Source organism: Haliotis rufescens, unplaced genomic scaffold (assembly GCF_023055435.1).
Source record: "Haliotis rufescens isolate VD_foot unplaced genomic scaffold, xgHalRufe1.0.p SCAF_2, whole genome shotgun sequence".
Taxonomy (NCBI): Eukaryota; Metazoa; Mollusca; class Gastropoda; order Lepetellida; family Haliotidae; genus Haliotis; species Haliotis rufescens.
The window spans coordinates 70,547,029-70,568,911 of NW_025963890.1; the positions used below are offsets into that span (position 1 = coordinate 70,547,029).

Genomic DNA, 21,883 nt, shown 5'->3' on the forward strand with positions numbered 1-21,883 from the left:
GTTAAGGCAGATTATTTCGAGGCAAATTTTTCTTTGGCGTTGACATAGTATATCTATTTAATATTTATTTATTCATTTATTTATTTATCTGTGTGTGTGTGTGTGTGTGTGCGTGTGCGTGTGTGTGTGTGCGTGTGTGTGCGTGTGCGTGCGTGCGTGTGTGTGTGTGTGTGTGTGATGGTCATGTTTCAGGTACGAATGTACGAGATAGCTATTTTTTCTTTGGCGTTGACATAGTATATCTATTTAATATTTATTTATTCATTTATTTATTTATCTGTCTGTGTGTGTGTGTGTGTGTGTGTGTGTGTGTCGCTGCATGATGGTCATGTTTCTCTTACGAATGTAAACAGATAGTGTTACACTGGATGTTTGGAGATTTAGTTATTGCGAAAAAAAGAAGCCCGAAGTTAGCTGAAAATTGTTAACTAGTTTGTGATAGGAACATGATATTTATCATGTGACGCTAATGTGGCGAGCGTCGTTGCAAGCGATTGTTCACATTGAAAGAAACTGGTCTCAACAGGTTTATTCTCCGAGCTTTTTGAGTATTTTTATAGAGTTATGTCCCTTTGCAAGAACCATTAAAATACGGACAATACCTAGACGGAATGCTCCGGACAGAGCCGATGTTACAGGTGCATATACATTTTATGTGTAAGGTTATTTGACGGATGGTACAATCGTCACAATTGCATAGTTTTGTACTTATGAAATGAAACCATATAATCCTTCACGCCTTTTTGACAAATTGTCTAGTTTAATGTGTCCTCATTGGTGAAAAAAACCATTAAGAATTCCTCCTGAGTCACTTTTGTTTTCAATAAAAAATTAAAATGAAAAATCCCTGCTCTCCTTACGTTTGAGATATATTTGACTAAGAAACATTCTGTTTCGCAGCCTAAGAAATCTCAAGTTACCTCCGATATTTATGTAAATATCCATCTAAAAATATCTTCCTAATGTTTTGTTTGTTTGTTTTTTAACGCCGCACTCAGCATTATTCCAGCTATATGACGGCGTCCTGTAAAATAATCGAGTCTGGACCAGACAATTCCAGTGATTGACACCATGAGCATCGATGCACGCAATTGGGATCGTATCTTTATAATGCAATGTACTTACAAGCGTCTTATGATAACACTAGCTTCATATATCAGAGGTCAATGTATGTATTACTTTATGACTGTACTGTTTAATCGTGTATTTTGTAAATGACTATTTTTTAAAAAGCCCCATATTATATATGTACTTCCAGCTCTTATAATGTCAGCGAACATGATATTTCTGGCAATAGCGTATTTGGGTACATTCAAGAAAGAAGTGAATATTTTTTTCACATGGATTTCACAAGAGCAGGACAAAGTATCAGATAAATTTACTTTGAAAAGATCTGCGTTTAGGGAACGACAAGAGTGTCTCAGACGTGAACGTAAAATGTCAGCTCTTCGGTTGCCAGTGAATACAACGGCAGTCGATTTAGATTTAACATAAAATGAGATTTTTTGGCCATGGTGACACAGATATATAAAGAAAAATATTTTTTGATGAAATTGTTTGTTTTTTCAAACATTCTTACGGAAATGTCGAATAGGAATTTTCACTTAAAGAGCGTTTGTTCCGACCAGAACAAATACATTGCAAGTATCTATTCCATGCATAAACTTTATGTCGTCGTGCGACACCACTTTGACCACCGGGTTCTAATACAGTGGGAACATATTTGAAGTATTACTTTTAAGTCTTATCAATCATTACCAATCTCATTAAAATTAGATCTTAGTTCTCGCTAGCCGCAGCGAGAACTGAGATCTGATTTCAATGAGATTGAATCATTACTGGCATTGCGTGAGAAAGTATGTAGGGTTTCTTTCTTCTTGAGTGTCATAAATAGCATCTGCACGACTCGAACAGATACGCATTGCCATTTTCGCTTGTGACAGCAATAACTGAGAGTGTTTTGTCACGAAAACATAGTGTTGCTCGTGCGAAATTCACACGACGCCGGTAGACTCGAAAAATGTGTACAAAGATACTCATCTTTGAACAATATTTGATAAAGAAGAAACGATTTATAATTTGGATAAAACACTTGCCCTCGTGGATTTGTATTTGAACACCTCGGGTGTGCTTTGTCTTTCATATAAATTCTCGCCCCACGCACCTTGATATCAATCACTGTACAAGTTCGACTGTTAGCAGGGGGTCTCCTCCCATTCGTAAGACAGCCCAGTTGTGAGACACCTTAAAACAACAATGTCATACCTGGTTGCACATGTTAATCAGGTAATTAACCCCTCTCATTAAAAAGGACTTGTCTTATTATAGACAAAAGAAATGACTCAAGATGCTTGATACCCTCTTTTACTTTATTTCCTTCAACATTTTAATTCATCCATCCCTTAAATCCATTGTTTTAACATATTCGCCACATAGAGTTCAGTTAAAGTTAATATCACAGTTCACATCACAGTTCACATCGAGGTTGTCACACTGACACAACCTTAATCCATCTTCAGAAGTTTGCCAACAGCATCCAAGAACTGGAGTGGTGTCTTGACACCCTGGGATAGCTCATCCTTCAGTCTGGAAAGTCGATTGTCAATCTCCTTGTACACACGCTTTCTTGCTGGTGGAGCTGCACCTAGGTCTAACTGAGATAGCTTGGTCTTCTCAGATTTCTCAATCTTCTTGATGATCTCGATGAACCTGTAGAGATTAGGATGACGATGATTCAGTGATGCATTGAGGCGACTGTGGAAACCCTCCAGGTTGTTGTTGGTCCTTGGGTCGAATGTCTGGTGATGGTTCCACAGCGAAGGAGGGAATCTGGCTTCATAATCCACCCAGTTTGTGACTATGTAGTCGTTGAATTCGTCAGCATTCGGTACATCGGGAGACTGGTTCATGGAGTCAATTCATGCATCCTGAATCTGTTGAAGAGGCAGCAGAGGCAAGGTAGCAGATCGTCGGATCCACTGTTCCACAAGGGGGTTATCTCTGTATCCAACAGCAAGACCAAGCTACTGTGTCTTCCGCCAAATCGCCTGGGTAAAGTGGAAGAAACACCCCTTGATGTCTGAACCTTGAAACTCTGTCCGGAGGGCTCTAATGGCAGCAACTTCAAAGTCCACCTGGAGTGTCTCGGTTGAATGGTTGGTTCAGTAGTTGTTGGATGTGGACCTTCAACTGAGCAAAGGGGCGTTGGTAAGTTGTAGTCCGACGATCAGGCATCAATGCGTAGACTTGGGGATAGGTAATGCTTCCTTTCCGTGCATGCAGTATGTAAAGCTGATTCCAAAGATCTGGGCAGGCGGAGAAAGTACCATCCATGTAGACAATGGAAGCTGACTGGAGGACTCTAAGCTGATCATCAGTTGCAAATACCAGCATCTTGTCTTCTTCACCGTCGGCAAAAAGGAGAAACCGCTCACCATCATGGGTCTCTCTCCAGGGTGCTGCAATGTCGACTTCAGCTCTGGTTTTAGGGATGGTGTGACCGCGGTGTCTGTACATGGCTCTGTCGACTGAGCTGAAAAAAAGAGGACCTGGAGAGTACCTCTTTGACTGGTTATGAACTCAACCTGCTGTAAACCTGCCATGATTGTGCATGAAATGTTCACAGACTAGGGGTAATTTATTTGTGTAATAAGTAAGTTTTAACAAAACATGCATCTCAACTTTTTGAGTAAGCTCCTACTAGCTCCTAACTCATTTATTTCCTGAGAATATTCAAACAGAATTACTGGCCTACTCTTATTAATTAATCCGCTAATCATGGGCTGTGACCATTGTTAAGTCGGTAGACTGTGTTTGTTTAATTAATCCCACCTACGCCACTGTCTTACAATCGGTGTCTCACTCATGGGATGTCTTACTAATGGGATGTAACCAGCAGGGGTGTTCCCACTTTGCAGGCAGGGATTGTCTAGGGTAATTAAGGTAATCTCCCGGGATAATCCACAAACAATGGAGGGATTAAACACAGATTAATTGACTGACTGCCGGCAAGGTGAGGTAGCTCTTTTTCCAAATGATTACCATATGAACCATAAAACACATTTCTTTCACATAATTCTTCAGTTGGCGATACTGTTTCTTCTTGGGGCGTTTCTTACCACCAGACTGGAGCTGACTGATGGTCACTTCTGTCATTGATTGTTCAGATTTTATAAGGGTGATGAACCTGAAGATGTTGGGATGGTTGGTGGTCATTTTGTTGATTCTTGCGTGCCACCCCTCAACATGATTCGTGGTTCGTGGACCTAGCGTGTCAAAACGGTTCCACATATTTCTGTCTTCTCCCTCAACCCACTGCTCAGTTACGTAATCAGCAAACTTCGAAATTGAAGGGTCTTCCATGTTAGCAGCTTCAAGGGCATTGAACCAGAAATCTTCGATATCTTCAGGTCTTAGTAGAGGTAGGGCAGAAGCTCTCCTCACGAAGTCACATCTGGTTTGTTTGCAAAGGCACTTTGCAGACCACACTTCTGGACATTGCACCAAACTGCCTGTCGATAGTGAAAGAGACACCCTTTCAGTTCACAGTCAAAACATGTCTTACAGCATCCTGGACAGCTCTCTCATTTCAAAGTCAGTGAAGATGGTTCTTGGTCTTAGGTGCAGGTTGAGGGTTTCAGCATTCTATTGGAGGATGGTGAAGAAGCGCTGATATGTTGATTGCTTCTTGTTGGGAAGGAGGGCATACACTAAAGGAAACATTCCTTCAACAAGAGCGTGAACAGTATAAAGCTGGTGGAACACCTCTCGGACTGCACTAAACGTTCCATCACAGAACAAGACCTCAGAGACAGACAGGTGGCGCAAGTTTTGGGGTTGTGGAGAAGATGAGCATATCGTCGTCTTGATGTAGCAGGAAGTCTTCGCCGTTGTTGGTTGTCTTATACAGAGGTTCTGACCACCACGACTATTTGGAATAAATCACACATTTACTTGTACATTCGCCATGATGCAAGGAAGTAATGATAAAATTTACTTACTTACTTACTTACTTTGGAGATTTAACGTGCGCTTTCCGACTGATGCGTATTTCGCACACGGGCCCGGCCAGGCCATTTAATGTGTTTCCGAAAGGGGCGAAAGTGGTCCGTGCAACCCAAGAGGGGGGTTTAGGTGTTGCTTATATAGAATTTGGGAATTTTGAGATTTGGAATAGATGCCGATGGGGTTGGGGAGGAGAACTAAGGGAGCTGGGTATGGTGGATGTTTGTTTGTTTATGTGATTTTGATTTGGTAGGTTATTGTGTTTTTAGATGCGTTTTATTAGTTCCGTTTTTATTAAGCATACGCCTAAGGCCTTGAAGTTTTCTAGTTTATTTTGTGGGTTTAGTATTGCGTCTAGAGTGAGAGCCTTGTTTAGATTGAGGGTGGTTTGTAATGCGGTTCGATGTGTTAGGTAGTGTGTGCAGTGGATGAGTGCGTGTTCTGGGGTTTCTGGTTGTTTGCAGTGTGGGCAGTTACCTGTAGTGTGTTTTTTAATGGTTTTTAGGTGGTTATTTAGGTTGTTGTGTCCTGTTTGGAGTGATTACTCTGTCGATTTTTTTTCATGGATGGAGAATTTTTGGTTTGGTTAGTGGTTTGCTGAGCACTTTTTTTATTTGGCTCTTTGAGTTTAGATATAGGTTATGCCATTTTTGTGATTTTTTGCTTGTTTACACTTTTAATTTCTGATTTTGAGATGGGTAAGTTTAAGCTTATTTCTGGGATTTTGAGGGATAGTTTAGCTGCTTTATCGGCGTTTTCATTACCGTATATTCCTACGTGGGCGGGTATCCACAAGAATTTTATTTGTTTGCCTGCCTTAGTTAGGTCGTTGGAGCTTTTAAGTATTTGATTTATTAATTTAGGTCGGTTTTTGGTATTTTTGTTTTGGAGGGCTTGCAGTCCACTTAGGGAGTTGGTAAGTATTAGGATTTTTTTTGTGGTTTTTGGATTCTTGATTATGGAGGGCTGAGGCCATGCCCATTAGTTCTGCCGTGAATATTGATTGGTTGTTTGGGAGTCGGAAGGATTGTGTGGTTTTAGTTGGTTGTGTGGTATGGACTCCGAAACCTGTGTGTTTGGAGGTCGGATCTGAGGATCCGTCCGTGTAAATGTGACACCAATTTGGCCAATTTTCGTGTATGTATGCTAGTGTGGTAGTTTTAGATATGTTTGGGTCGGTTTGTTTATTTATTTGGCTAGCTAGTGTTGTGTCTATTTTGGGTATTTTAAGTTTAGGGGTGAAGATATTTGATTGTTTGCAGTTTTGTTTAAGATTTATAATTTGGTGTTCATTTAGGTAGTTTGTTATTCTTTGGGATATTGGGGTAAGTAAGGGGTGTTTACGAGCTAGAGCTTGGTTTTTGGGGCTGATGTTTTGGTTTATTAAGTTTTGGATGAGAGGGTTTGATTGGGACGCGGCCCAGAAATTTAAGCTTAGCTGTTCCCTGCGTAGACTGCTAAGCTTAAATTTCTGGGCCGCTTAATGATGAAATAATATGTCCGTCGTTATATACATGCTTCACTAATAGTGTTCACTCACTTCATTCTAACTAATTTTGATAAACACTATATATTAAACATTTTGACACGTGAATTCATATCACTAACATTCACCTTAAGTTACGTGAACATGGTTCATATCAGCTAATTAGTAAACGCCTGTCTCTAGCAATGCGTGACTGCTTATCTGCCGTAATCCGACTAATGATTATTAATGATCATGTAAATTATGTTGAAGATAAATGCCACTTTTTATGATGATTTAAGATACAACTTAGCTAAAGAAGCAATTTCAGTAGATATGCATTTCATTATATGAGTAGTCACGATATGGCTGAAATATTGCCGATGTGACGTTAAATATTAACTCACTCACTCACATTATATGAGTAGTTTCGAAAAGTTTATTTTTATTATGAACGAAGAATCGCTTCAATGTATTTTAGCCAAATCAATTTACAATATGGTTAAAAGAAGGCAATTTAATTTTTAAGCCAAGTATATATGTATGACTTGTATGCATGCGTGCGTGCGTGCGTGCGTGCGTGCGTGCGTGCGTGCGTGTGTGTGCATCCAGGGTGAGTAATTGTACACTCGGGGAGCGGGGGCGGCGCAACGCGGTGGGTGGGGAGTCAAGGGCTAGCGCACTTTTTAACTTAGGACTTTCGAAAGTCAGTTGCCCTGTATTCTGGCATACTGGTGCGCTCCTCATTGAAACCGCGCACGGCCGTGCTCCGTGCCTGCATTACAAGGTATGTATTTATGTATATGTGTCTATGGGTTTATGCTTATGTGCCGTGTATGTTAAGTATGACACGCCTCCGTGTGGCTGTAAATTAGCTTCACGTACATGTAGGTATTTGTCACTCGATGGCTCTTCGCGCGTTTGCTTTGTCCTCCAGCCACATGTTGCCACAGACTCGGCCAAAAACACTGTCCTTAAATTTGGTAACAAATCAATATCCCGTATTACCTCCATGGCAAGATGCGACGCACGTCTGCTGTGGTTGCGATGGGCTTGATCCTTCTTGTTGGAATCATTGTATTTCATGCAGGAATCGGGAACTATTTTCAGGTAAGTGAACAACCTTATTTAAAACGTCAGACGTGCATGTTATTATTATGATAATGGCCTTGTCCCTGTTTAATTATTGGCTTGACGTTTTGATAATAAAATCTTAACAGGAGAAACATATATCCTCAATATTTTCTGTTGTCCCTGTTGGCTGCTAAAACTCCCTTTGTTGCCACAAGACACCACACAGGCAAACCCAGGTGTAGTTTCTGATCTCGCCCTGTACTGTACCCAATTCCTCCAAACAGGCTATTTACCATTCGTCACCACTCGCCCCTTTCCGTAACCTGCAAGAAGACTCGTCCCCCTCTCGATGAATGTTATGTGCGAAAATACGACAAACCAATCAGAATGCGCGTATGATTTCAAGTTCTTCGTCAAAGAATCCCTCAGAAATAATTTTTCAATTTACATATGTCTTGCATCTAAAAATATACCAAAGACACAGTTAAATGTGTCCGATCATACTGTATAATTCCGCACGTCCCGATGTTCTTTAAATTGCATCTGAAATATATATAATATATGGGGGAAATGTGTGAACCATTACACAACGAGTTGACAATTGTTTTAGGTATGCCCGTTTGCGCTAAGACGGAGCCCGGTCGCAAAAATGGTCACGAGAGGGGCACGAGTCGCTATTCGGCTTGTCCCGGAATAACACGAGTTGGTCACGAATGGCTATTTACCTCATTATTAAGCGGAGCTGGTGACACAGACATTGCGAGATAGGCTTCCTCTCCAATACTACGGTCTATAAGCCTTTTGTTCACATGCACACATTCATAACATCCCATTCAATTTAATTTCAAGGACGTTAAGTTATATTATAAAAGTTTTGTGTGTGACTTGTATCAGCCTTGTTCAATCAATCTAGCTGGCAGGATGCAATGTGGTGTATATATAGACACGAATAGGATAGAAGAAAACATGCAACATTATGGAAAACAACTTCTGTTTTATTGCATATAGCGACGTTTCGATTGAGATTCTTCACCGTTATCAAGCTGGAGTGAAAACAACCAAGTGATGAAAGATATATATGCATGATGTGTTGTGATGAAGCAGATAAACATTAACAACAACATGTATGAATAACAAGTAGCACACAGATAATTGGAATATTGAAAAGTAGAACAGAACAAAAGCTTTTTCTGGGTGTAAGTACAAGTGTCTAAACTCAATTCAATTCTAAATTCGATAGATAGGAGACTCTGTAGCTTGTTTATTACAGTACAGTTGTGAATTTCTGTTGTACAATGAGTAGGGAGCTAATCGTTGTTGGTTATGTTTAAAGGATATTAATGAACTGTGACGTTGATAACTGGCGCACCTCTTTGTGGAATGATAGAGGAAAAATAAATGAAAATAAGCTTAGCACATGGAGAAAATTTTACTTATGTGTTTCGCCAAGTCCTCAAAACCTCCTCCGGAGAGCCATTATACATGATACATTTTATCCAACAATATACATATTACTAATATGGTTGACGAATATCATCTGAAAACCCAATGTAACTCTTATAATGACTTGCGTTTAATTCTTTTTAATTCCGCATGTGTACATAATTCTTTATTTTATAATGGTAATGATGAAGATAAGTTTGTATTGTCATAACGTGCGGCTAACGGGATGGGTGGTTTAATGCTTTGTCATCGTAATCCCAACTGCGTAGGTCGATGCTGAAGCCAATAACTGGATTGTCTGGTCCAGACTCGATTATTTGCAGACCGCCCTCATATAGCTGGAATATTGTAGAGTACGCCGTTAAACAACAAACTAACAAACATGAAATGTCTCTCAGAAATCAAGAATGTGTCCATTGTCACTCTACATCGTACCTTGAGAATGACTTTGTGTCAGCTATACTGACGTGGTTTGTTCTCTGTTATACACCATGGGCGGTTTCACGAATGAATGAATGAACTAATGACAATAATTGACGGTTTGCACGAAATAACCCCCGCCAACATTTGAATAAATAAATAAACGGAAGAACGAATTAATCTGGTTATTCAAAGAGTTTACGCCAAAAGAGCACACACTTTGTAACACGATCCATGAAGATCACAGCAGGTCAAAGTTAGAAAGGCTTGGTTTGACATTGTCCATTTATATAATTATCACCACTATTTGGCCTTATACCCCCGTCCATTGGAATCTGTTTCGGCTGATAATCGCGACTGCCTATTTTCTGACATTGACATTCTATATTACATGATTATAAAATATATACAGTAAACTACAGTTATGACGAACTTGGAAGCGACCACTAATTTTAGTTCGTAATAACCGTGGTTCGTTATAAGCATATATACAGCATTTATACAACAAATGGTCGGGACTGAAGAATGAGTTCGTTATATCGGTCAGTTCGTTATATGCGTGTTCATTATAACCGTAGTTTACTGAGTATATATATATATATATATATATATATATATATATATATATATATATATAAATGGGTTCAGTCCGTCCGTCCGTGCGTCCTTGTGTGTGTGCGTCCCAAAGTCGTTTCCCGAACATAACTCAGAAACCGTTAAATATTTCTCTACGAAACTTTGCATGACTCATGCTGAACTGGTGCCTTTTGCTTTTTAGGAATTTTAGAATTTTTTATTTTTTTACCGTTTCCATTACAACAAGTCGGACTTAGGTTCTGTAAAGGTGGTGTTCGTTTCCGGAGCATAACTCAAAACCCATTCAATACTTTCTAACAAAACTTTGCTTGTTTACCAGACACATACTGAACTGGTGTTTTTTTTTATATCTAGCACTGTTAGAACTTTTTATTTTAGAATTTCCATTGCAGCTATTTTAAATTGGGCTAAGAGAAATGATAGGTCAGTTACCTGGTTGAGGACCATACCGTGTTATAATGGGTGGGGGATATCGTCGACTATACGCTTGTTTGAATATTAAACGAAAGCTTCGACCTATCTCTCAGCGATTTGTGACAGAGAATAATATATACTGTAAAACAGCTTCTGACAAAACAACGTTAAACCATATAAACCTTCACGCCTTTTTGACAAATTGTCTAGTTTAATGTGTCCTCATTGGTGAAATATCCCTGCTCTCCTCACGTTTGAGAAATATGTGACTGAGAAACATCCTGTTTCGAAGCCTAAGAAATCTCAAGTTACCTCCAATATTTATGTAAATATCCATCTAAAAATATCTTCCTAATGTTTTATTTCAATGTCCCGGTCACTGTTCCTCGCACATTAAAGGGTTGTCTGCAATCAAAACAAATGGATTATTGGAACTCAGATAGTATTTCTGAACCACATTGTGTGTTTTCCAGTGTGGATTCCGAGCCAGATGATGGGCGGGTGGTTGAATAATAGCATCTTTAAATTCAAGTCTAAATTTACATACCTTTACATACTTTTATGTCTACATATACATACATTTACATACCGTATCACACATTCATAATATGTTTATGTCTTCATGCATTTACGTAAATGTATGTGAAAATGTACATACTTTCACGTACATGATTGTGTAAATGTACATACACATACATTACATATGAACTACACAATACAAGTTAAAGAATACCCGATTCTTTCATACTACCTTAGTTCATCTGTCATGTGCATATTTTCATGAAAGGATGGTGTTCATAAGAATATATTGTAAGCTGTATTACATAAAGATGGTGTTCATTAGATTATATGGTAAGCTGTATTACATAAAGATGGTGTTCATTAGATTATATGGTAAGCTGTATTACATAAAGATGGTGTTCATTAGATTATATGGTAAGCTGTATTACATAAAGATGGTGTTCATTAGATTATATGGTAAGCTGTATTACATAAAGATGGTGTTCATTAGATTATATGGTAAGCTGTATTACATAAAGATGGTGTTCATGAGAATATATGGTAAGCTGTATTACATAAAGATGGTGTTCATGAGAATATATGGTAAGCTGTATTGCATAAAGATGGTGTTCATGAGAATATGTAGTAAGCTGTTTTACATATATGATGTGGATGAGAACATGTGGTGAGGTGTCTTACGTAAACATCATGTACAAAAGCACAAATTGTCAGCCGTTTTACATAAATATGGGACCCGTGAATATCCAGGGTAGAATAGGTCTTCAGCAATCCATGCTTGCCGTAAAAGGCGACTATGCTTCTCGTAAGAGGCGACTAACGGGATCGGGTGGTCAGGCTCGTTGACTTGGTTGATGCATGACATTGATTTCAATCGCGTAGATTTATAGCATATTATTTACAGACCGTCGTCATATAGCTGGAATATTGCTAAGTGCAGCGTTAAACAACAAACAAACAAACAAACATAAAGATGGGGTTTATAAGAATATATGGTAAGCTGTTTAACAAATGATAACCATTGACCTATCTTGTTCCAGTGGAATCAGCTTGTACCAATCGTCTATGAAGAAGACTGCCCAGGTTATAGCTTCGTAAAGGTACGCCGAGTTCACAGTGGATGTTGGTCTCATCTCGCAAATAACATGTTTATCTTAGGGGTAGTCTAGCAGTTAAAGCGTTCGCTCGTCATGCCGAAGGCCAGGGTTCGATTCCCCACATGGGTACAATGAGTGAAGCCCATTTACTGTTGTCCCTCACCGTGGTATTGCTGGAATATGCTAAAAGCGGCGTTAAACCATACTCGCTCACTCATTCACTCAGAAATACTATTGAGTAACAATATTCTTCAATTCTTTCTATAGAAGACAACTCCTTATAAATCTACTGAGTTTTCATTTACAAAACACTGTGAGTGAGTGAGTATGGTTTAACGCCGTTTTAGCAATATTCCAGCAATATCACGGCGGGGGACACCAGAAATGGGCTCCACACATTGTACCCATGTCGGGAATCGAACCCGGGTCTTCGGCGTGACGAGCGAACGCTTTAACCACTCGGCAACCCGACCGTCCCACAAAACACTGTGTTGTATGTAGTAATGTATTAGGTTTATTTAACAAGGATGCATCATGAATCTGAAATGTAATAAATATTATGCACAAGTATGTATTGAAAGGATATGCAGTGTGGAAACGCGCCTTGAATTTTCTTCAGAATGTCTTTTAGAGAATCGCCGATCTTTTGGCTTTGATCCAGTCCTTGGACCAAATTCGCGTCAATGATTTAGTAGGGAAGAATGATCTAATACTGACTGATTGTCTTTCCAGAACAATTATACAGACAAACCCATCATCCCTGAGGCTGAGTGTCTCCGAGGTCATGTGCCACCGACACGTTCCCAGATAGGCAACCTTGACCCAGCTCAAATGACTGAAGTATACCACAGGTAAAATATCTAAAAATTCCAAACTCAGTGAGACTATCTCCCATCAGTTATATTCCGTGTTTGTAACAAATAATGAACATACCCACTTTGTTAATTACTCACAGTGTGTCATATTCTAATATGGAGTGAGTGAGTTGGGTTTAACGTCGCTTTGAACAATTTCCAGTTATCTCACGGCGTGTCAGCTTAATGTGGGAGGAAATCCCTGAGTTGGTCTCCGACGTTTACCGCTTTGCACGTGTTTGGTCATGACATTTCTGGAAACTTCACATCTGGAACTAAAAACTCTTCGGTCACTCGCAACGCTGACTTCCCATGTTTGATTCCTCACAATTTGGGGTACAATGTGTGGAGTCTATTTCTGGTGGCCCGCCGGTATGTTGATAGAATATTGCTCAAAACGACCTAATTACCTCATACTAACTCACTCACTCCATGGAACTGAGCTCGAGTCCAATGCTTATATCTGGACATGTTTGCTTGTTTTTTATCCCCCGCCGCGCGAAAGCGCGAAGCGGGGGATATAGTATTCACGACCGTCCGTACGTCCGTCCGTCCGTACGTCCGTCCGTCCGTACGTCCCACCTGTTTGTTGCCGCGATATCTCAAGAACTAAACACTGGATTGTCTTCATATTTGGAACTATGGTGTATATACAGACTCCGCAGACACCAGTCGGTTTTGGTGACCTTGATCCCATTTTCAAGGTCACAGCAGACAAATCTGCTTTTAGAGTTGGAAAACGGTGTTGCCGCGATATCTCAAGAACTAAACACTGGATTGTCTTCATATTTGGAACTATGGTGTATATACAGACTCCGCAGACACCAGTCGGTTTTGGTGACCTTGATCCCATTTTCAAGGTCACAGCAGACAAATCTGCTTTTAGAGTTGGAAAACGGTGTTGCCGCGATATCTCAAGAACTAAACACTGGATTGTCTTCATATTTGGTACTATGGTGTATATGGCGGGGGATATTTCGTCACTCTGTGACAAATACTTGTTTTGTTTAACGCCGCACTCAGCAATATTCCCGCTATATATTCCGGCGATCTGTAAATAATCAAATCTGGACAAGACAATCCAGTGATTAAAATCATGAGACTCTATGGGACTCGATTACATGCATCAACCAAGTCAGCGAGCCTGACAACGCCTCTTTCGACAAGCATAGTCGCCTTTTACGGCAAGCATGGGTGGCTGAAGACCTATTCTACCCCTCTTGATATGTAAGGAGTGAGTGAGTTTTGTTTAACGCCGATTTGAACAGTTTTCCACCCCCTCACACCAAGGTGTGAGACATATAATTTTGGAACGGACAATGACGCATTTTTGTGATTGAAATCCAATAATTTTTCAACAAAAAAATGTTGTTTGTTTATGATGTTTATCACTCGAGCAATTGCTCAGGTAAGTTATATGTCTACACTGTGATAATACCTTACTGTTTTACTGTCCTTGTTGACAAGAATTTTATGATAATAAACTTGTTCTCATGGCTGCAATATTGCCGATGCGATGTAAAATCTTAACTCACTCGCTCACTCACTCGAGCAGTCAATGATATTTCTATGACACGGTCTCAGTGTCAAATGTTGTGTTTAATACTGGAAATGAACACCTTAATGCCTCTTTTATAGATGTTCCGAATATTGATATCGCATTGATTAGTGCCGAATGGTAATAAACCTGCATCATGCACGAGTGAGTTTGGTATTTGTCACAATTGTATGTATGACCTTGACCTTGGTACATTTACGAGAACATTGCGCAGGTGACACTTTGGGTCATCCTTACCATCAATGACTTTAGCCTTGAGATTTATGGATGGATGCTTTGGACATCCTGTGTCATATGTAACACATGTGGCGTATGACCACATCCTGCAGTACACTTGACCTTGACCTTGTTACTTGGTTTGTGGGACTCTCCGTCTCACATGGAGAACATCAAGTTGGAGCTGTGGAAGTATTGTATTATATATGATCTTGACCTTGCTGTTGTTACGTCGTGAATATCCTGGCGATGACATCCTGTACTACATATGACCTTGACCTTGCAGTTACGTGGAAAACATCCAGGTGGCGTGTGGGGACATGAAGAGGATGGGACTTCAGCAAGATGGCGGCTGGGAGGTTTGTAACGACCCCCTCGTCAGACCTAAGAAACCGTGCCTAGTTTATTCCTTTGGGTGAGAACACGATTCAATTTATTTTTGTCTGGCGCAGGGTTACCAGAAAACAAAGTCCGCGAAAGCAGAAATGTCTTATTGGATAATACACATTGCAAGTAGTTAATACAGTACTTTTCACCTCTGTTACAAGGGGATCACCGATAACACCGGTGATGCAATTCTCTGTGCAGAGTTACAATCCATACTTGCGTCAGGATCCGCTGAACGTTGGTTCGAAGCCCTGATTTAGATCTTTTGGCTTTCAGTACTATTCCCGAAACTGGGGTAAAGCATCAATGCTTGTCGTACAAGGCGACTAACGGGATCGGTTGATCAGGCTCGCTGAGTTGGTTGATGCATGTTATCGAATTCCAGTTGCGTAGATTGATACTCATGATGTCAATCACTTGATTTTCTTGTCCATACTCGATTATTCACAGACCGCCGTCATATAGCTGAAATATTGCTGAGTATGGCTTTAAACAACAAACAAACAAACATGAAATGTCTCTCTGAAATCAAGAACGTTAGACAACAAAGAGAGTGAGTTGGGTGAGTTGGGTTTACCGCCGCAGTATTCCAGTCATATCACGGCGTGGCAGCTTAATGTGGGGGTAAAGCCCGAAGTGATACAGGTCTCAGACGTTTACCACTTCGGTGAAAGTCACGAGCACGAGGGATTAATCGGGATTTGGACACAGGATTAGAGGTTTCTGGGACGCAACTCATATCTGAGCCACACTGGTTTCTCAAAACAGAGAATAACCTAGAATAGAATAAAGAATGAATTAAGATCCGTGACGATCCGGGGTAGACTAGGTCTTCAGTAACCCATGTTTGCCGTAAACGGCGACTATGCTTGTCGTAAAAGGCGACTTTGCTTGTCGTAAGAGGCGACTAACGGGATCGGATAGTCAGGCTCGCTGACTTGGTTGATACATGTCATCTTATCCTAATTGAGTGGATCGATGCTTATGATGTCAATCACTGGGTTGTCTGGTCCAGACTCAATAATTTACAGAGTGCCGTCATTTTGCTCGACAATTGCTTAGTGCGGCGTTAAACTAATAACCCCAACAAATCATACAATGCATGGAGAAGAACCAAGGCTCGAATAATACAATTTGTATTCCTAAAATGATATTGACGATGCAAAAACACACTAAGCAAAAACAGATTCACTCAATCGCCGTCCTCACTCGTCACATTCCTTAGGCTTGAAACATTCATATCAATATTCACACTCCACTCCACTCCACTCCACTCCACTCCACTCCACTCCACTCATGGGAATAATGGGAAGCTTCATGATATTCCAATATGCATATAAGTGTGGGTGAGTAGGTTGTGTTTCATACTGCTTTGAACAATCTTTCAGTTAAATCACGGCTTGTCAGGATAATGTCTGAGGATGGACAATTGGATATGTGACGTACCATTTTATTGAAGCTGCACCCGTGGTGATCCAGGCCACAACCCGCACTTGTCCTAAGAGGCGACTACCGGGATCGGGTCATCAGGTTCGTTGACTTGGTTCATGCATATCATCGTATCCCAATTCCGTAGATCGATGCTCATGATATCGATCACTCGACTATCTGGTCCAGTCTTGATTTTACAGACCGCCGTCATACAGCTGGACCATTGCTGAGTGTGGCGTTAAGCAACAAACAAATCACTAAAACTGAAAACCCCGAAACACGAGTACTGTGCCGACAATATTCATATTGCAAGACCCATTTTGCATAAGCTTAAGGTAATGGTAATATATTTCTATCGCAATGTGAGTAGTATCTATGTTTTATTTTTCAGTATCAACAATGACTTCAGTTTCGACGACGCAATCGAGCAAGAATACGGATGTGAGATCCATGCTTTTGACCCCAGGTAAGAGCTGCAGATATATACCTATATACTCATAAACAGCTGACAATGTACTCCCACGTTAAATAATATTTCAGAAAATCTCATGCTCTATATTTTTCTGAAGAAATATGCTAAAAGAGGAAATGAAAACATACCGAGGTTTTTTGTGTAATTGAAAAATTGTTAAATTTGATTATGTCTATTTAAACATCATTCATTCCCGCAACAGTTTGTAAATATTAATCTGTGACTGGATAATTTGAAGGGAATGAATGTGCAACGTGACCCCTACCATGTTTGAAATGTAAATATATGCCGAAAAGAGATTTATTTGTTTCAAATATAACATGTCTGAGATACCCAACAGCAGTTGTGTATTATGCGAATTTGTTTTAAATTTTAAACAGTTATAAATCAAATTATATTTTTCAAAGTAAAACCATATGGTGGTATTACTTGAGTGCTGACTGAGCGCCTGTACAGCTCATTTTTTGGAGGTAATATCGTTAACTTAGGATATTTACAATTTGAAAATAATAATAATAAAATCAACTGAGTTTCTTTTACTCCTCCTTACTATTTATTAATAAAGAGACATACTTATTGAAATACACAAACCGAAATTGATTGCTACGACATGTTTTGTAATAATTCGATGGCAATAGTTAATTGCTTCCTGTGTTTAAAATAAACGACGAGTGGGAGTTGTTTATCGTACAATAAAACACTCCAGGGAGATTGAACCATAAGGGGCGCAGCTGATTGTCTCCCACTTACTTTTTTATTATCACTATTTTTAACTGGATGTGTCGAAATAACGGTTGGCTCGAACTGACTTTATTGTCCTGGGAAACACTTACTATATATTACCATTATTTTTAACTGGATGTGTCAAATAACGGTTGTCTCGAACTGACTTTTTTGTCCTGGGAAACACTTACTATATATTACCATTATTTTTAACTGGATGTGTCGAATAACGGTTGGCTCGAACTGACTTTATTGTCTTGGGAAACACTTACTATATATTACAAATTTTTTTTAACTGGATGTGTCGAATAACGGTTGGCTCGATTTGACTTTAGGGTCCCGGGAAACACTTACTGTATTTTACCACTATTTTTAACTGGATGTGTCAAATAACGGTTGTCTCGAACTGACGTTACGGTCCCGGGAAACACTTACTGTATTTTACCACTATTTTTAATTGTATGTGTCAAATAACGGTTGTCTCGAACTGACGTTACGGTCCCGAGAAACACCTCCTATATGTTACCACTATTTTTAACTGGATGTGTCGAATAACGGTTGGCTCGAACTAAATTAGGACCTAAGGGTTAACAATAACTATAAACTTACCCTTATAAGTCGAATTCAGGCTTGTGTGAGAAAACCAACTCCGCACAAGTTAGAATTAGAACAAAGTATAATGGCATGAGCAGGATACGACGTGAAACATCAAGGACAGAGAATCGTTGATTGGCTATGTAAGGATCTGACTCAATTAAAGTGATTGAGATAATATGGAATTTTATTCTCAGTATGGGCAAACCAGACCATCGGCGCAGCGACTACGTGATGTTTCATTCTCTGGGACTTTCTGATTACAATGGAAGGTCAGAAAGAAAATGGCCAATGAAAACTCTCAACTGTATACGCGAGTCTCTTCAACACACTCAGGTACTAAACATTGTTGTATGACTCTTGTTCTACTACGTTTGCATGGTACGGTTTGTTTGTTTGTTTGTTTGTTTGTTTGTTTGTTTGTTTGTTTAACATTGCAACAATGTAATTTTGTGACCCACAATTTCTTAATATTGCAACAGTCTGAAGCATAATTGCAGAATTATTTTATGCAAGGGATCAAATGGTCGGTCCAAATGACTCGTACAACTTCCAGCTTTCCTCCCTGATTATGTTTGTTTGTTGTTTAACGCCGCAGTCAGCAATATTCCAGCTATATGACGGCGGTCTGTAAATAATCGAGTCTGGACCAGACACTCCAGTGTTTGATATCATGAGCATCGATCCACACAATTGGGATACGATGATATCAACCAAGTCAGCGAGCCTGACCACCCGATCCCGTCAGTCGCCACTTATGACAAGCATGGGTTGCTGAAGACCTATTCTATCCCAGATTGTCATGGGTTTCCTCCAGGTTAAGTGAGTGAGTGAGTATGGTTTTACGCCGCTTTTAGCAATATTCCAGCAATATCACGGCGGGGGACACCAGAAATGGGCTTCACATATTGTACCCATGTCGGGAATCGAACCCGGGTCTTCGGCGTGACGAGCGAACGCTTTAACCACTAGGCTACCCGACCGCCCCCCTCCAGGTTTAAGCTGAAACGCAGTGTTATAACTGGAGTGTTGTTCAAAGCGGCGTTAAACCGAATTCACTCACTTTGTCGTGACTAGAAACCACTTTAACCACTAGTCTCTGCCAAAACACCATCAAGCTTAACAAACACCAAACAAAACACCAATTAAAATATATTTTTTGTATCTTTCAGACAACGATCGATGTTTTAAAAATTGATATTGAAGACATGGAGTGGAAGGTGGTTCCGGAAGTCATTAACAACAATGCCTTGCACAACGTGTCTCAGTTTGTGTTTGAGGTTCACATTTCGCTGCAGCATAAGGATGCTCCTTCAGAAAAATATATAACAGCTCTGGGAATATTCCGGGATTTGTATGATCTCGGTTATCGGATTTTCCTCACACACAGAAACCAGTTTTGTCATTACAAGTCCTCGACAGGAAAACAGAGGACTTCGTGTCATGAAATATATATGATGAAAGTTTGCTGAGTGAGATTAGCATCAATTGAAGTGGTTTTGTTTCCGGTGCCATCCGACGTGATGTTGCGGCTCAAAACCGTACTCACTCATGGGGTATTGCTTTAATAACGGCGCAAATTTCTTGAAGGCCTAGATATGACACCAACGGGTATAATGTTGTCAATCGAGGATCATTTGGTTTGAACCTAGGTCTTGGTACGGCTAGGGGACGCTACTCTGTACATCGATTTTATCATTACCAAAAACAGTTTTAAGGAAAGACTCAGGGATTTTGCGGTTATGGTGTTGATGTGTTGTGTAACTGGTAAACAGCAACCCATGCTTGTCGTAAGAGGCGACTAACGGGATCGGGAGGTCAGGCTCACTGACTTGGTTGATGCATGTCAACGATCCCAATTGCGTGGATCGATGCTCATGATATCAATCACTGGATTGTCTGGTCCAGACTGGATTATTTACAAACCGCCGCATATAGCTGGAATATTGCTTGTGCGGCTTTTAACAACAAACAAACTAAAAATATTTCAAATATTCATACAAGATGCGAATATTTCGCGCATCCCTTGACTTTATATCAGTATTGTAATAAATACCTTTTTGGACAATTCAGTTCTAAGTGTGTTTTGGTGTTGCAAACGCAGTGTAATGTCCGCTTTGATGGTCTTCCTGAGAAGTAAATGAGTGTTTTACGCCGCTTTCCAGTTATATCACATATCCTCGCCGAAATAGAATCAAGAAATATCGCGGTGATAGATTAACGAAAATAGCAGCGTATGTGCTTAAGTATAAATTATAAAGTGAAAACATGCCATTCCACCTATTCGTAATATTACCAAAATGACAAAATATGCAAAGTGCGCTTTTCAGGAAATGTGCATTTCTATGCGATAAACATCATCATTGAGTATTAATGGATACAAGACGAGTAAGAATGGGCAGTCACGTGACTGCGAGCGGTTTTATATATATGTCTCAATAAAGATGTTTATCGCAAACAAACTGAATATTTCTTGAAAGGCGAACTAAGCAACTATATTGATTACTGTAAGTAATATTCATCATCACGGAATGGCTTGTTTTCACTTTATTAATATTAGTACACATGCAGCTATCTTCGTTTATTAATCATCGCGATATTTCGGGATTCTATTTCAAGTGGCGAAGGGGGCGGCCCAGTAGCCTGGTGGTTAAAGCGTTCGCTCGTCACGCCGAAGACCCGGGTTCGATTCCCGACATGGGTACAATGTGTGAAGCCCATTTCTGGTATCCCCCGCCGTGATATTGCTGGAATATAGCTAAAAGCGGCGAAAAGCGTTTGTTTGTTTTTTAACGCCGCACACAGCATTTTCAAACTATGTGACGGCGGTGTGTAAATAATCGAGTCTGGACCAGACAATCCAGTGATTGATATACGATGACATGTGTCAACCAAATCAGCGCGCCGGACCACCCGATCCAATTTGTCGCTTCTAACGAAAAGCAAAGTTGCCTTTCATGGCAAGCACGGGTTAACCTGCGACAAACGGGATCGGATGGTCAGGCGCGCTGACTTGGCTGATGCATGTCATCGTATCTCACAGTGTTGATCAATGCTAATGATATCAATCACTGGATTGTCTTGTACATATTCGATTATGTACAGGCCGCCGTCATATAGCTGGAATATTGCTGAGCTGGCGTTAAACAACAAACAAGCAAAACAAACCAAGCTGAGCATTGATCTGCTTATTACATAAGTGATATTACATCAGTTTTATTAAATTAAGAGGATAAAGCGTCACCCCAGAGAGCGGAAGGACGGTTTGTTTGTTTGTTTGTTGTTCAACGCCGAACAATTGGGATGCGATGACATGCATCAAGCAAGTCAGCCAGCCTGACCACCCGATCCCGTTAGTCGCCTCTTACGACAAGCATAGTCGCCTTTTATGGCAAGCAGGGGTTGTTGAAGACCTATTCTACCCCGGATCTTCACGGGTCGATATCATGAGAGGATCGTGCTGGGCATTTAAAGAGCGCTTCAGGTGGGTGCGAGGGCTTAGCCTCTTGATCTACAAGATTTGTTTGTTTGTTGTTTAACGCCGCACTCCGAAATACTCCAGCTATATGACGGCGATCTGTAAATAATAGAGTCTGGACCAGACAATTCCAGTGA

At 40.2% G+C, this 21,883-nt stretch overlaps 1 protein-coding gene across 3 annotated transcripts in view; it reads left to right on the forward strand.

Annotated features, from left to right (window-relative positions):
• The window catches only part of LOC124120426 (probable methyltransferase-like protein 24), a 43,263-nt gene extending 23,125 nt beyond the window's left edge, over positions 1 to 20,138 (forward strand). For 2 of the 3 annotated variants that reach the window (XM_046483242.2, XM_046483241.2), the window contains exons 2-7: positions 11,977 to 12,036; positions 12,766 to 12,884; positions 14,948 to 15,076; positions 16,871 to 16,945; positions 18,466 to 18,604; positions 19,441 to 20,138. In XM_046483242.2, the coding sequence (XP_046339198.1) occupies positions 11,977 to 12,036; positions 12,766 to 12,884; positions 14,948 to 15,076; positions 16,871 to 16,945; positions 18,466 to 18,604; positions 19,441 to 19,740 (822 nt within the window). In that variant the 3' untranslated portion in view covers positions 19,741 to 20,138. Of the gene's footprint in view, positions 1 to 7,333; positions 7,580 to 11,976; positions 12,037 to 12,765; positions 12,885 to 14,947; positions 15,077 to 16,870; positions 16,946 to 18,465; positions 18,605 to 19,440 lie in introns of those variants that run through there. The other variant, XM_048400494.1, reaches the window with a different exon arrangement.
• The last annotated feature ends 1,745 nt before the right edge of the window (positions 20,139 to 21,883 follow it).